At 30.8% G+C, this 16964-nt stretch overlaps 2 protein-coding genes across 2 annotated transcripts; both read left to right on the top strand.

Annotated features, from left to right (window-relative positions):
- Positions 1–846: 846 nt before the first annotated feature.
- Positions 847–8620, top strand: LOC133030985 (probable monoterpene synthase MTS1, chloroplastic; the record flags this gene model as incomplete). The annotated part of the gene is made up of 7 exons (XM_061104150.1): positions 847–981; positions 6198–6465; positions 6551–6959; positions 7078–7296; positions 7387–7525; positions 7831–8079; positions 8174–8620. Coding segments are annotated over 7 exons (1716 nt in total), but the record flags the coding sequence as incomplete, so codon positions are not given.
- Positions 8621–11115: 2495 nt separating this feature from the next.
- On the top strand, positions 11116–13966 carry LOC115723096 (probable monoterpene synthase MTS1, chloroplastic). Its single transcript, XM_061104146.1, has 8 exons — positions 11116–11271; positions 11475–11602; positions 11685–11952; positions 12038–12449; positions 12562–12780; positions 12872–13010; positions 13232–13480; positions 13561–13966. The coding sequence occupies exons 1-8, from the start codon at positions 11259–11261 to the stop codon at positions 13855–13857; spliced, it is 1725 nt and encodes a 574-aa protein (XP_060960129.1). The 5' UTR covers positions 11116–11258; the 3' UTR covers positions 13858–13966.
- Positions 13967–16964: the final 2998 nt, after the last annotated feature.

Genomic DNA, 16964 nt, shown 5'->3' with positions numbered 1-16964 from the left:
AAAAATTTCAGAGGACCTGAATAAACATAAGGTTTAGGGTTTATTCACTTAAGTACATTGCCACATAAAGTACATTGTTATATAATAAATGTATTGTAATACATGGAAGATAATACTCGATTCATAATGAGGACATGTCGCTATGATTCGTATGTTTATTATATAATGAGGAACGTTGGGTTTGAATATTTTAGTTTAAATGCTGACCAAGTGGGAGAATATTAGAATATTTTTATTATGGAAATTATTTTCTAATTAAGAAAATGATTTTCTATTTAAGGAAATAAATAAATAATTGATTTTCTGATAAATGAATATTTTATATTCATTAAATCTGGACAAAATCAATTATGTAATATTCTATATATGGTCAGATTTCTATATTCATTGCCTGATTTGATTTCCTGAATTAATTGTCAAAATATTCTGACAATTAATGTGGCACAGATACTGATGGAGTATCTCACCTATAAATATAGGGTCTCGGTCCCCGAGCTCCTCACTCATTCTGAATCCATTCAGCAAAATCCATCTAAAGAGAGTTGAGAGAGCGAGGAAGCCCGAACTCCAATACCGAAGCTATCGCAGGGATTGAAGCTCAAAGATCAATGGCTGGAGGTACATCGATCCTTTCATTGCATATATTATAGATATGATTACAGTTTATTTTCCGCATTTCATATCTTTATATATGCTATATTACATACACTATATATATAGTCTAACAGATATGTATTAGTTTTAAAAATTATTAAGAAAAAAAAAATATAAATATTTTTGAAAGGAAATAATATATTTTTTAAGGCCCTGATTATATATCTCATATCATCATATCTATCATTATTCATTACAGGAGTAATCTCCAGTAGTAGTACTACAATATTCAAAGATCAACCAGCAGCAATCGTCCGCCGATCAGGCAACTACAAACCCACATTGTGGGATGCTCATTTTTTCAATTCACTCCAAGTCATATATACGGTAAATATATACACACATTAAATATATGCAATAATTATATTAACTAATGCATACATTATATATAATGATAATGATCTTATTAACAGAAAACAGAGAACAAAGAAAACTTTTATTGAATTGAAAGAGAGATTACAAGTGAATGAATAAATAAAATACAAGATACTGATATGTATATATACAAGACTAACCGACCTAAGGAATAAACTAACAGAGCTAGGGAATGACTAACTGATAGAAAAGTAGATACTAACTAACAGAAAAACAGTTAAAGGGATTAACTGTCAAAAGGCAAAAAAACCAAAATATATGAAAGTCTAATATTCCCCCCTCAAGATGGACTGTATATGTCATATACAGCCATCTTGCGAACATGGGAAGAGAGAATGGTAGATGGCAATGGCTTGGTAAAAGCATCAGCGAGCTGTAGGGTGGTGTTGACTGGTATGAGCCGAATTGCTGAAGATTTGATCTTTTCGCGTATGAAGTGGCAATCTAATTCGATATGCTTGGTGCGCTCGTGGAAGGTGGGGTTGTTAGCTATGTGAATTGCGGATTGGTTATCGCAATAGAGAAATGCAGGAGTATCTTGAGGAATTTGTAAGTCTTTGAGTAAGTATTGAAGCCAAGTGACTTCACTGCCTGCAGTGGCAAGAGCCCTGTACTCAGCTTCAGCTGAACTGCGAGAAATTGTCGTTTGCTTCTTTGTTTTCCAGGAAACGAGACAATCACCTATAAAGATACAAAAACCCGATGTAGATCTGCGAGTGATAGGGCAGGAGGCCCAATCTGAATCAGAGAAGCCTCTAAGATGTAATGTGGAATTAGAGCTGTAAAGTAGTCCTTGTGCGGGACATCTTTTTAGATATCGAAGGAGATGGTGCACGGCTTGCATATGAGGAGTACGAGGAGAGGACATGAACTGACTTAGAGTGTTTACAGCATAGGTGATGTCGGGTCTGGACAGTGTAAGATATAACAATCGGCCAATGAGCTGTCTGTAGGCAGTAGGATCATCGAGAGCAGTTCCTGTAGCATCATCAAGCTTAGTTTTGGGGTCCATTGGTGTTTTAGCTGGTTTACTACCTGCAAAACCAGTGTCTGTGAGCAGCTGTAAAGTGTATTTCCTTTGAGAGAGGAATATGCCTTCTTGAGATCTTGCTATTTCAAATCCCAGAAAATATTTCAGTGGTCCTAAAGTCTTTAGTTGAAACCGGTTGTTGAGGGAGTACTGAAGCTGATGCAGAAGCAATTTATTTGGGCCTGCTATGATGATGTCGTCCACATATACCAGTAATGCAATGAAATTGGGTCCAGAACCTTTGGTGAACAATGTATAGTCAGCTTGAGATTGATGGAAACCTTCCAAGGTGAGAGCATCTGAAAGCTTTTTATACCATTGTCGAGATGACTGTTTTAAACCGTAAATGGATTTATTTAATTTACAGACAAGGTTGGATTCATTACTGTCATTGTTGGAGAGAGATAGACCAGGTGGAATGACCATGTAGACTTCTTCGTTGAGATCTCCGTTAAGAAAAGCGTTATTGATGTCGAGTTGTAGTGTGTGCCAATTTTGAATGGCTGATATGGCAAGTAACAGCTTGAAAGTTACCATCTTGGCGACTGGTGAAAAAGTGTCAAAAAAATCTAAACCTTCTTGTTGAGAAAAACCTTGAGCAACTAATCTTGCTTTGCACCTTTCAACGGATCCATCACTATTGAACTTAATCTTGTAGACCCAACGGCATCCTATAGCCCTTTTGTTTGGTGGGAGTTTGACATAAGTCCATGTTTTGTTCTTCAAAAGAGCATATAACTCAGTTTGCATAGCTTGATTCCACACTTTGATTTGGCTGGCTTGCTTGTAATTGCGTGGTTCAAAGAGAGCTGTGACAGCCAAGATAAAAGATTTATGAGTATTTGAAAGTTTATCATAGGAAATAAACTTACTAAGAGGATGAGGTGTAGAAGGTTGATTATGCAAGATGGAATTGCAGTCATAATCTCTTAAGTATGTGGGGAGTTTGGTCTGCCTAGTTGTTCTTCTCAGTGATGGTTCATTTGCTTCAAGATGGGTATCATTGCTGTCTGCTGTGTGTTGTTCAGTACTATGCAATCTAGTAGTTCTGTTCAATGGTGATTGACTTGCTGTAGGATAGGAATTGTTGCTGTCAGTTGTGTGTTGTTCAGCAGTATGCGATGTTTCCATTTGTTCCTGTGGTATGTTAGTGGTGCTGCTATTTGAGTTAATATCTGTAGGAAAATCACTTACAGGTGTGTTAGATATCATAGTAGAAGGAAAAACCATGTTAAAAAAAGGATCAACACCATTATGCTCAGTATTAAGAGTTTTAAAGGGGTAAATGTGTTCATGGAAATAGACATTTCTAGAAATAAAAATTTGTTTGCTATTTAAATCATAGAGTTTATATCCTTTTACACCTTGAGGATAGCCTAAGAAAACACAAGGCTTGGCTCTTGGAGCAAATTTAGTTCTATGAGCAGTGAGGGTGGAAGCAAACACAAGACAACCAAAATTCTTTAAATGAGAGTAATCTGGTTTATTTCCAAATAGCAGCTCATATGGAGTCTTGTTCTTAAGCAAGGGAGTGGGAGTGCGATTTATCAAGAAAGTAGCAGTCATTATGCATTCGGACCAAAATTTTATGGGCATATTAGCTTGAAAAAATAACGCACGGGCAACATTCAATAGATGCTGATGTTTTCTCTCAGCTATTGCGTTTTGTTCGGGGGTTTCAATGCAAGTGAAGTCATGCAATATGCCAAGTTTACCAAAAAGATCTTTGAAAGTTAATTCAGGTGCATTATCAGATCGAAAACGTTTGATAGTGCATTGGAATTGGGTTTGAATGTAAGAGATAAACTGTGGCACAATGTTAGAAACCTCAGATTTGTGTTGCAGTAAGTACACCCAGGTGAATCGAGTGTGGTCATCTACTAAAGTAAGAAAATATTTATAGTTAGAATGAGATGGGATATGATAGGGTCCCCAAGTATCACAATGAATAAGATCAAATTTATTTTGAGCAAAAGAATTTTTATTAGGAAAAGGTAACTTCTTTTGCTTTGCCAAAGGGCAAACATAACAAGGAGAATGTTTGTGGACATTACTAACAGTACATTTCAATTGTTTACTCAAAAGAGCTAATCTTTTCTCGGATAGATGTCCCAATCTTGAATGCCATAGTTCTGCTGTAACAGAGAGGACATTTTCTGATTGAGCAGTAGCCAAGATATAAAGACCATCCAAATTTCTACCTCTGCCAATCTCCCTCTTGTGGAGTTTGTCCTGTATTCGAAAATCATTAGTAGAAAACTTTACAGAAATGGAATTTAAATTGGTTAGGCCACTCACAGAGATGATATTGTACTTGAAATGAGGAGCATAGAGAACATCAGTCAATATAAGATCTTTGTTAATACATACAGACCCACTTTGTTGAACAAAGAGAAATTCATTATTTGGCAAAATTAATTTTACTTTTGGTATAGGACATACACATTGAAACATGTTAATGTTGTTGCAAATATGTCTAGTAGCTCCTGAATCTATAATCCAAGATTCATTATTAGGAGTAAAACAATGATTTGATAAAACGATACCTGTAGCTCCTGAAGAGGAACTCGGTTCAGTATTGGTCATACCATTTGGTTGATTTGCAAGGAGATTCAGCAGCTGTTGGTATTGAGTTGCACTGAGTTGGGGAAGCAAAGTGTTTGATTCTTCAGAGGGACTTGGTTCATTACTGGTTTGCACCTGGTTTGCACTTGCATCCTTTGATCTGTTGCTTTTAAAACCAGGTGGGTAGCCATGGATTTTATAACACTTTTCAATAGTGTGACCATGTATATTGCAATGAGAACAAAAAGGCCTATTTCTTTTTGTTTGCTGATTTTTGTTTCCCTGAGAATCAGATCTTGGTGGAGGATTTTTATCATTCTGAAAAGCAAAAGCAATATTAGCATTTGAAGTTTGCCCAGTAATGTTATTACCTTTCTGATTTTCTTCTTGGGTAACCAAGTGAAAAACACGATTAGCCTCGGGCAGGGGGTCCATCAAGAGTATGTTACTACGAATTTGAGTGAAATTTTCAGATAAACCCATCAAGAATGACATTATGTATTCCATGTGATGGTGTTCTTGAAGTCTTTTAACACCACCACAAGTGCAACCATTACATGTACAGTTGGGTCTATAATTAGACAATTCCTCCCATATGGTCTTCAATTTTGTGTAATACATGCTGATGGTTTGGTTATCTTGTCGAAGATTCATCAGACCTTTTCTTAGGTTGTAAATGTGTGGTCCATTTCTTTGATGGAAACGAATCTTGAGATCAGCCCAAATAGCAGCTGCAGATTCATCATACAACAAACTAGAGGAGATTTCTTTAGAAACAGAGTTAAGAATCCAGGATATAACAATATTATTATTCCTAATCCAAGCATTATAAAGATTGTATTCAGTAGAAGGAGGTTTAGGAATAGAACCATCCAGAAATCCTAGCTTATTCTTGACAGAAATTGCAAGCTGCATCGCACGGCTCCAGGAGATGTAATTATCTTGCCCTGTAAGTGGTTGAGAAACCAGGATGTTCCCTGGATTATCTCCATGATGGAGATAATATGGGTCTGAAGGATCTTCAATTGGATTTCTTGACCCCTGCATGTGAGTACTTTGATTGACGATCTGCTGAGGATTAGAGGTAATAATCGGAGCAGTAATTTCTGTCTCAGTCTCTTGATCATTGTTCGACATTGCAGAACAAGAAAAGAAAGAGAAAGGAATAGGGAAGAAGAAGAAAAGAAATGGAGAGTGCTGGATCAGCAGTCTTGGATAAACGCCACCATAGCTGGAGAAGAAGAACACACGGCTAGGTAGGAGAAGCGGAAGCGATCGAGATCAGTCGTGGGAAAGCTCACTTTCCCGCTCTGATACCATAACAGAAAACAGAGAACAAAGAAAACTTTTATTGAATTGAAAGAGAGATTACAAGTGAATGAATAAATGAAATACAAGATACTGATGTATATATACAAGACTAACCGACCTAAGGAATAAACTAACAGAGCTAGGGAATGACTAACTGATAGAAAAGTAGATACTAACTAACAGAAAAACAGTTAAAGGGATTAACTGTCAAAAGGCAAAAAAACCAAAATATATGAAAGTCTAATACTTATAATATATATAGGAGGAAAGCTATGGGAAAAGAATCATTGAGCTGAAAGAAGATGTGAGAAGAATTTTTGAGAAGGAGGCTGAAAATCCTTTAGTTAAGCTTGAACAGATCAATGATTTGAGCAGACTTGGAATATCTTATCACTTTGAAAATCAAATTAAAACAACATTAAACCTGACATTTAACAATAATAATGCATTGTGGAAGAAAGATAATCTGTATGCCACTGCTCTTCATTTCAAACTCCTTAGACAATATGGATTCAGTCCTGTATCTTCAGGTATATATATATAAATATTTTCTTATATAGTGATTTATAGGAAAGCTATATTTTATGTAATTTTCATATATTTTCTATTTTACAGAGGTTTTCAATGTCTTCAAAGACGAGAAAAATGAGTTCAAGGAGAATTTAAGTAAGGATGTGAAAGGAATGGTATGTCTATATGAGGCTTCATTCTATTCATTTAGGGGTGAACCCATATTAGATGAAGCAAGAGATTTCACAACCAAACATCTCAAACAATACTTGATGACGAGGCAATGTCAAACTAAATCTGTTGACCATGATGATGATGATGATCTTGTGAAACTTGTGGAGCATGCCTTGGATCTTCCACTCCATTGGAGATTGCCAAGATTGGAGGCTAGGTGGTTTATTGATATGTATGCTGAAAGGAATTATGATATGAATCCAACTTTTCTTGACTTTGCTAAACTTGACTATAACTTCGTTCAGTCAGCATACCAAAAAGAGCTCAAATATATTTCAAGGTACGTAATTATTATTAGACACTACTAAATGTACATTTGTAGTTTCTTCTAATTAATAATTAGTGTGCAACTACATAAATATGAGGAGTAATTCTTATATTTTTATATGTATATATAGGTGGTGGAGTGGTTCTAGATTGACAGAAAGGCTACCATTTGCTAGAGACAGAGTAGTGGAAATTTTCTATTCTGCAGTGGCACTGAAATATGAGGCAGAATTTGGGTTTGTTAGAACTGTGATGACAAAAATTGGTCTCTTGCTAACACTCATGGACGATATATATGATGTGTATGGTACACTAGATGAGCTTCAGCTTTTTCTAGAGGCAATTGAGAGGTTGGTCTCTCATTAAAACTATTATCTTTCTCATAGAAATTTTATATACATAACATTAATTTTAATCTATTTTATTTTTGTATTATATAGGTGGAATATAAATGAACTGGATCAGCTACCCGATTACATGAAGATATTGTTTGTTGCTTTTTATAACAATGTGAATGAGATATCTTATTATGTCCTCAAAGAAAATGGGATTCACACCATCAAATATCTAAAGAAAGCGGTATGAATATGTACTAATTAATATGATATTATTTATGTACTAATTAATGTAGTAATTAATATGATATTATTTATGTACTAATTAATATGATATTATTTATGTACTAATTAATATGATATTATTTATGTACTAATTAATATGATATTATTTATGTACTACTTAATGTAGTAATTAATATGATATTATTTATGTACTAATTAATGTAGTAATTAATATGATATTATTTATGTACTAATTAATATGTTATTATTTATGTACTAATTAATGTAGTAATTAATATGTGATATTTTTTGTTTTGTTTGTAGTTGGGTGATCTGTGTAAATGCTATATGGAGGAGGCAAAATGGTTTCACAGTGGACACATACCAAGTTTAGAAGAATTCATTGAGAATGGATGGAAATCAATTACAATACCTCTTTGTCTTATCTATCATTATTGCTTAATTACAACTTCAATTACAGAACAAGACATGGAACACTTGCTTCAATATCCAACCATTTTACGTGTCTCAGGAACTGTTTTTCGATTTATAGATGACTTGGGAACCTCATCAGTAAGTAGTACTATGTATTCTAATAATTAATTTATTTAATCTAATTAATTAATTCTATATATCTCTAATTATTAATTAATTTTGTATTTTATAGGATGAACTTGAAAGAGGAGATAATCCTTCATCAATTCAATGCTACATGCGTGAAAAGGGTGTTAGTGAAAATGAAAGCCGTGAACACATATGGAATTTAATAAGTGAAGGATGGAAAGAAATTAATGAAGTTAAAGCTTCAACCTCTCCATACTCTCAAGTGTTTATTGAATCTGCCATTGATTTTGTTAGAGGAGCAATGGAGATGTACCACAAGGGTGATGGTTTTGGTACTAATCAAGACCGATATCTTAAGACCAAAGTTGTCAACATGTTCTTCGATCCAATTCCAATTTAATAACAATATCTCTTTAATTCCCTTTTAATTATCAAATTTTCATGTCCCTCACATATTTGGGACTAATTACAAATAAAAATACACTGTATGTTGTAATTATATTATAATATAATCCGTCATAAGAATTATGACTTCTTATTTTATCTTAAATATGTGTGTTATTTTATTTGTACCAAAAAAAAAATTAAATGAAATAAAATGTTTATGGAAAGTTGTTCAAGGCAATAAAAAAAATACGTCACTTATCTACAAAAAATCAGAAAAGTTGATTAAAAAAGAAAAAGCTTTGATTTGGAGAACCGTAGACTAGTAGGTACTTTTTTAAATTTTGGAAGTGAAATTAAAATAAGTAAATAATTGAATTTGTACTATCTTGATTTCTTTTGGTGGTGTTTGGTTGGAGGTAATGAAATAGAATGGAATAGAAAGAAAATAATTTTCATTCCATTCCTTTATTTGGTTGCATTTAAAACTATTGGAATACCATTCCGATGGAATGGCCTTTCCATCATTTTGGTGGAATGACTATTCCATTTTGAAATGGAAGGTCATTCCAATGCAAGATTTGAAAAAATTTAATAATTTTTTTAATCTATTTTTCTTATGCATTTTAAATTTTATTTCATTCCATTCCATTCCTATTCCAATTCTCATTCTCATTCCTATATTTTCATCCTCGCAAGCAAACACCACCGAAGTGTCTAAATTTGAATTGAAAAGGAAAATGTGAGAATATATACATATATTAAGGGGTAATTAACCCTAAATTTATGTGTATCCATATTTCTTAAATATAGGTCTAACTTTTTTATGTTTCCCAAAATGTCCTCCTTATTTTAAAACTCTCCACTATTTCACTTTCATCTTTCCCTCTTTTGGTCTCTTTCTCTTTTTTGAATTGAAATTGCACCCTCCCAAATTTCATCCCGAGTCTTGGACTGCCACCCTAGTAGCCCAAACACCTCGCGCCACTATCGAACTTCCCCAACCACCTGAGCACCACCAACATAGTTCCCCAACCACCCAATGAACCGAGAAGTGGATCCCTACCTATTGTCGAATGTAAGTTTTTTTTTTTAAAAAAAAATATATTCATTTTGTTATAAATGTTATTTGGAATTATTCGGTTTAATTAAATTGGATGTTATCACCCCTAAGTAACACCACTCTGTCTTAATCCTTGCAATTTAATAACAGGTGAAATAAAAAAAAATGGCAAAACCACAACGTTGTAATATTATATATATATATAGTACTACATTTTTTAGTCTAATAATTACTCTAAGAAAATACACTATAATATATTAGTATATAATATATAGGGCATTTTACAATTTTGTATACATTATTTTAATTAATTACAAAATATGTGCAAAAAAAACTTATTATCATTTTCTCATACACTTTTATATATAATCAAAAACTTTTTTTCAATTTTTATTATAATATATATATGGTAATAATTATTGATTAGTATATATATAGTAATATTGGTTATGTTTATTTTTATGTTTACAATTATAATAAACATACTAATAATATAAAATATTTTATATATGTGTTTATTGACTATGTTTATTTTTATGTTTACAATTATAATAAACATACTAATAATATAAAATATTTTATATATGTATTTATTTTATTTTCTATTAATTAAACATACTAATTTAATAAACAAAATAATAATATTCACATAAGTTTATATATCACTCTACGTGTGTTATGTTTATTTTTTTTAGTAATTTTTTAGAAAATAAATAATATATATATAAAATTGTTTATCTTTATCTTTTTCTTTGTTTATTAATTGTGTCGTGTATATTTTTTTTAATTAAATAATTTTTGGAATTTATAAAGTTATGTTTGTTTATTTATTTTTTGATGTAAGAATTATACTTCAATAAAAAACTCGTTCAGTAACTCATTAGAAAATAATCAATATATAAAAACAATAGAAAGAAAATATACTTATTTTAGTATAGTATAAATTGACTATGTCTATTTTTATGTTTACAATTATAATAAACGTACTAATAATATAAAATACTTTGTATATATATGTTTATTTTGTTTTCTATTTATTAAACATACTACTTTAATAAACAAAATAATAATATTCACATATGTTTATTATATCACTCTACGTGTCATGTTTATTTTTAATAATTTTAAGTATTGATTTATATTTATATACATTAATGTTTATAATTTTGATATTGTATTTTATTAAAAAAAATCTTATTAAATTACAATAATTCATACTAAAATAGATAATAAACATTTATCTTTTAATAAAAAAATAACTTAACTTGTTTATTTTTATAAAACTGTTTAATTAATTTTACGAAATGGTTTATTTTGAGGTTTAATAAACATATTAAAAATGTATGGTTTCATGTAATAAGTTTTCAAAATGTATAAATTTTTAAAATAATTTTTTTTTGTACATTTTTTGTAATTATTTTATTTTTGTTGTACATTTATGAAAAAAGCCCTAATATATATTGAATGAATGAATGTGGCTTAATTAATTTGAATAATAAAATATCCCAAGACGTACTTTATTATATTCATGGATTGAGGGCGCCGCCTCAATGGCATATACGTCACTATACTCACTGGTCACCAAGAAAAATCAAAATTATAAGCTTAACTTCCTATCTATCTATCTATATATATGTGTACATGTCCATCATTATATTCCACAAATTACAGACTCTTGCATTAATTATTACACATTCTCTTACTCATTTCTCTCTAAAGCTCTCCTCATATTATATCCGTCATGACGCAGTCAGGTTTGTATATACATACACATTTATATATTAGTTATATAATTAATCTATATGTACATGAATGATTAACTTATATAGTCTTTGGAGATGATTTTATAGAAGATATGTATTAGTTTTAAAAATTATTAAGAAAAAAAATATAAATATTTTTAAAAGGAAATAATATATTTTTTAAGGCCCTGATTATATAAAATTATTCATTACAGGAGTAATCTCCAGTAGTAGTACTCCAATATTCAAAGATCAACCAGCAGCAATCGTCCGCCGATCAGGAAACTACAAACCCACATTGTGGGATGCTCATTTTTTCCAATCACTCCAAGTCATATATACGGTATATATACATAATTATATTAATTAATGCATACATTATATATATTGATGATGATGATCTTATAATATATATATATATATAGGAGGAAAGCTATGGGAAAAGAATCAGTGAGCTGAAAGAAGATGTGAGAAGAATTCTTGAGAAGGAGACTGAAAATCCTTTAGTTAAGCTTGAACAGATCAATGATTTGAGCAGACTTGGAATATCTTATCACTTTGAAGATCAAATTAAGACAATATTAAACCTGACATTTAACTATAATAATGCATCGTGGAAGAAAGATAATCTGTATGCCACTGCTCTTCATTTCAAACTCCTTAGACAATATGGATTCAGTCCTGTATCTTCAGGTATATATAAATATATTTTCATAAATTTTAGATTTTGGTGGGTTATCCAATCTCTCTAACAATTTTCATATTTTCTATTTTACAGAGGTTTTCAATGCCTTCAAAGACGAGAAAAAGGAGTTCAAAGAAAGTTTGAGTAAGGATGTGAAAGGAATGGTATGTCTATATGAGGCTTCATTCTATTCATTTAGGGGTGAACCCATATTAGATGAAGCAAGAGATTTCACAACCAAACATCTCAAACAATACTTGATGACGAGGCAAGGTCAAACTAAATCTGTTGACCATCATGATGATGATCATGATCTTGTGAAACTTGTGGAGCATGCCTTGGATCTTCCACTCCATTGGAGATTGCCAAGATTGGAAGCTAGGTGGTTTATTGATATGTATGCTGAAAGGAATTATGATATGACTCCAACTTTTCTTGACTTTGCTAAACTTGACTATAACTTCGTTCAGTCAGCATACCAAAAAGAACTCAAATATATTTCAAGGTAATTACTATTACACACTACATGTACATTTGTAATTTCTTCTAATTAATAATTAGTGAGCAACTATATACATATGATATGTAATTCTTATATTTTTATATGTAAAATATAGGTGGTGGAGTGGTTCTAGGTTGACAGAAAGGCTACCATTTGCTAGAGACAGAGTAGTGGAAATTTTCTATTCTGCAGTGGCATTGAAATATGAGGCAGAATTTGGATTTGTTAGAACTGTGATGACAAAGATTGGTCTCTTACTAACACTCATGGATGATATATATGATGTGTATGGTACACTAGATGAGCTTCAGCTTTTTCTAGAGGCAATTGAGAGGTTGGTCTCTCATTAAAACTATTATCTTTCTCATAGAAATTTTATTTATATAACATTTAATTTTACTTTGTTTTATTTTTGTATTATATAGGTGGAATATAAATGAACTGGATCAGCTACCAGATTACATGAAGATATTGTTTGTTGCTTTTTATAACAATGTGAATGAGATATCTTATTATGTCCTCAAAGAAAATGGGATTCACACCATCAAATATCTGAAGAAAGCGGTATGAATATGTACTAATTAATATGATATTATTATGTACTAATTAATATGATATTATTATGTACTAATTAATATGATATTACTATGTACTAATTAATATGATATTACCATTTACTAATAAATATGATATTATTATGTAATTAATATGATATTATTATGTACTAATTAATATGATATTATTATGTACTAATTAATATGTGATATTTTTTGTTTTGTTTGTAGTTGGGTGATCTGTGTAAATGCTATATGGAGGAGGCAAAATGGTTTCACAGTGGACACATACCAAGTTTAGAAGAATTCATTGAGAATGGATGGAAATCAATTACAATACCTCTTTGTCTTATTTATCATTATTGCTTAATTACAACTTCAATTACAGAACAAGACATGGAACACTTGCTTCAATATCCAACCATTTTACGTGTCTCAGGAACTATTTTTAGATTTATAGATGACTTGGGAACCTCATCAGTAAGTAGTACTATGTATTAATCTAATAATTAATTAATTAATTCTAATTAATTATCTCTAATTAATTTTGTATTTTATAGGATGAACTTGAAAGAGGAGATAATCCTTCATCAATTCAATGCTACATGCGTGAAAAGGGTGTTAGTGAAAATGAAAGTCGTGAACACATATGGAATTTAATAAGTGAAGGATGGAAGGAAATTAATGAAGTCAAAGCTTCAAACTCTCCATACTCTCAAGTGTTTATTGAATCTGCCATTGATTTTGTTAGAGGAGCAATGGAGATGTATCACAAGGGTGATGGTTTTGGTACTAATCAAGACCGATATCTTAAGACCAAAGTTGTCAACATGTTCTTCGATCCAATTCCAATTTAATAACAATATCTATTTAATTTCCTTTTAATTATCAAATTAAATTAATGTGTCTGTCGTAATAATATTATAATGTAATTCCTCATAACAAATATGACTTCTATTTTTGTACCAAAAAATTTAAAATGAAATATACAATATTTATTGAAAGTTATTCGAGACAATTATTTAGGTATTTAGTTTTTTTTGTCAACATGTTCTTTGATTCAGTTCCAATTTAACAATATCTCTTTAATTCCCTTTTAATTATCAAATTTTCCTGTTCCTTACATATTTGGGACCAATTACAAATAAAAATAAAGTATGTGTTGTAATAATATTATATTGTAATTTGTCACAAGAATTATGACTTCTTATTTTATCTTAATCATGTGTGTTATTTTATTTGTACCAAAAAAAATTTAAATGAAATAAAATGTTTAAGGAAAGTTGTTCAAGACAATAACTTTGCAGGTAAAAGTACGTACCCTGCTATAAAAAAGGAGCCAGTCTCCTTTTTCTTCATTTCATGTTCATTTTTAGAGTTCATATTAGAATCGCAACAGAAGTAAAATAAAATTTTTGAATTTAAAAAAAAATTGTTAAATTCGATATAGACCATAAACTCTAAATCTTAACACAATTATACATAATGCAAACCCAACTATTAGTTTAAAGATTTGTACTCTTGTTGCTTATTAAGATTTTCTTGCTATTTTTTCATATTATTCAATCAAACATCCAAACAAACTTGTTGAAGAGTTCACCAAATCAATCTCAATACTCTAGGAATAGAGTGTGCTAATATTATAAATTCAATTTGGATGAATATAATTTAGTAATCACATTGTGTACTCAACTAATGAAATATCGTGATTGAGATAGGAAAGAACACAATTCACACACCACATTGTGAGAGAGTGGCGTGTGTGCTTAGAGAGAGAGAGAGAGTATCGTGAGTTAGAGAGATAGAGTATGAAAAGTTCAATCATATATCTCACTTAAGTTCTATTCTGTTAATTATTTATTATATTGTATAATTTTAATTCTCTTGTACGACATTACAAGATTATACCATTTTTATTTAAATAAGAAATTTTTAAATATTTATTAATTATACTTCTAATTATTTTATCTTATAACTACATTTCATATATTCTATAATACATTATCCATTAATTACTTACTTTTAAGGCATAAATCTCAATAATCACCTACTTGTACTAAAATTAAGTGCATCACATTCTATAACTAATATAGATGTTATTTCTCGTTTGACTATCAGGCTAAGTCTTGCGAACGAGATTCTCCATATAATATAGTTCCAGATCTCAGAGACCACCACATCATTATTAGAAAAATATATAAAATTTGATTCTTGTATATTTTTGTTTATTTATTATTTTATTTTCTTCAAGTACATCTTCTTCATTAATCGTTTAATATCCTAAATATTAAATATTTACTTATTCAAAACTTGTTATTCAGAAATTGAGCAATCATAAACCTTTTATTAGTCACATTTAATTAATTTTATTAATTATGATTGTTAACACAGAAATTTATTAACAATAATAAATCATTATCAATAAAGCTAAAATATTTTTAATAACTTAAGATAAAAGAAACGTGATTTTGTATTTAAAATTTACATATTTCACGAGTCAGTGTTATTTTTTATTATTCTCATGTCACTATAAGAAAAAATACTTTTGTCGGTGAGTTTTCTCGCTGAAAAAAGTTTGCATATGTCGTCGGCATTGTTTGCCTGCGAGCTTTTACCCCGGCAAAGGGTGCCAGCAATAATTCGTTAGCATAAGGTGTTTTGCTTGCAATACGGCCATACCTTGCTAGCAAAATTATTTACACCGACAAATTAATTGCCCAGCATAAGTTCCCCCACCGACAATGAGCTGTCAGCTGAGGGGTCCCTGACGAGATTTCGCCAAAGAAATATTGTGTCGACAAAACTTTTGTGCCAATTCGCGCCAAATTTTTATTTACCAGCAAAATTTCAGCTCATCGTACTTCACCAACAAAACTCCTCAATAAAAACTTATTTTAGTTTTGCTGACGATATATAATTCGCTGGCAAAATATTTTTTAAAAAAACATATTTTATATTTATAATAAAATTAAAATTAAATTTTAACTTAAATAAAAATTCTTAAGATAATAATAAATAAATATAATCCAAAATATATTATAAAAATAACATTTATATTATAATTACAAAACTATATAAATTTTTTAAAACTAAATAAAAGTATCGTTATTTTATAAAAACAAATATAATTTACATTGCAAACTAATAAATAAAACTATAAGTCCACAGCGTCATCGTCGCCATCGTCATCATCAAGAGGGACAGTCTGTGAAGAAAACACAACGCTAGGAGGCTGAAATGGTGGAATCTGTGGAACCGAAGGCATCAGGTGCATGTTGAATCCTGGAACGGCGTCGGCCAGATGCATCATTTGTTGTTGAAACTTGCTCATGATTTGATTCTAAGTTTGCATCATTTGTTGCTGCCACTCGTTTCATGCTTTCTGCTCTTTCACCCTTCGTTTCAGAGCCTCATCTCCCTCCTAGGTGACAATAGGTTGTCCAGAAGGACCTTCCTTAGGAGTTGCCCTCTTAGCCCCGACCCTAAATCTCGGTAACCGGTCCATTCCTCTCTCTCAAGTGGTGTGACCACTCACCCAACACCTGTGTCATAACATGCATGTTTATGAAAAATTGGATGGGATTAACATTGTACTGTTGGGGGACATTACATTGGTCGGCGCTGATTGAGTTTCATGAATCTCAATTATTTTGACTTACAAAAAATTTGAACAAATTATTAGAGTTGAATATTTAAAATTAATTCTTACATAAAACGTATATATAATTAACTCCTTAAATTCTAAATTTCCACATCTTGAATTATATTTCAAAAAAAAAAAATACATGAGAAAAGATAATAATGTTGAATTCCAAAAAAGAAAATTAATAATTAAGTATACATGGAAGGGGAAGGAAGGGAATGAAGCTAGTTTAAGTGGTAAAGTCTGGAGTCAAAGTTGATGTACGAAAGAGAGAGCCAATGCATATAGTTATATATTTGTATATGTATAGTCAAGCCCATC

Source organism: Cannabis sativa, chromosome 9 (genome assembly GCF_029168945.1).
Source record: "Cannabis sativa cultivar Pink pepper isolate KNU-18-1 chromosome 9, ASM2916894v1, whole genome shotgun sequence".
NCBI lineage: Eukaryota > Viridiplantae > Streptophyta > Magnoliopsida > Rosales > Cannabaceae > Cannabis > Cannabis sativa.
This window is presented reverse-complemented; position numbering and strand designations above follow the sequence as displayed.

Bases quoted from the DNA above. Each gene is read 5' to 3' on its own strand.
- LOC115723096 (XM_061104146.1), top strand. The intron at 11,603-11,684 runs GTATATATACAT...ATATATATATAG, and splicing joins CACTCCAAGTCATATATACG to GAGGAAAGCTATGGGAAAAG. The intron at 13,481-13,560 runs GTAAGTAGTACT...TGTATTTTATAG, and splicing joins ATGACTTGGGAACCTCATCA to GATGAACTTGAAAGAGGAGA.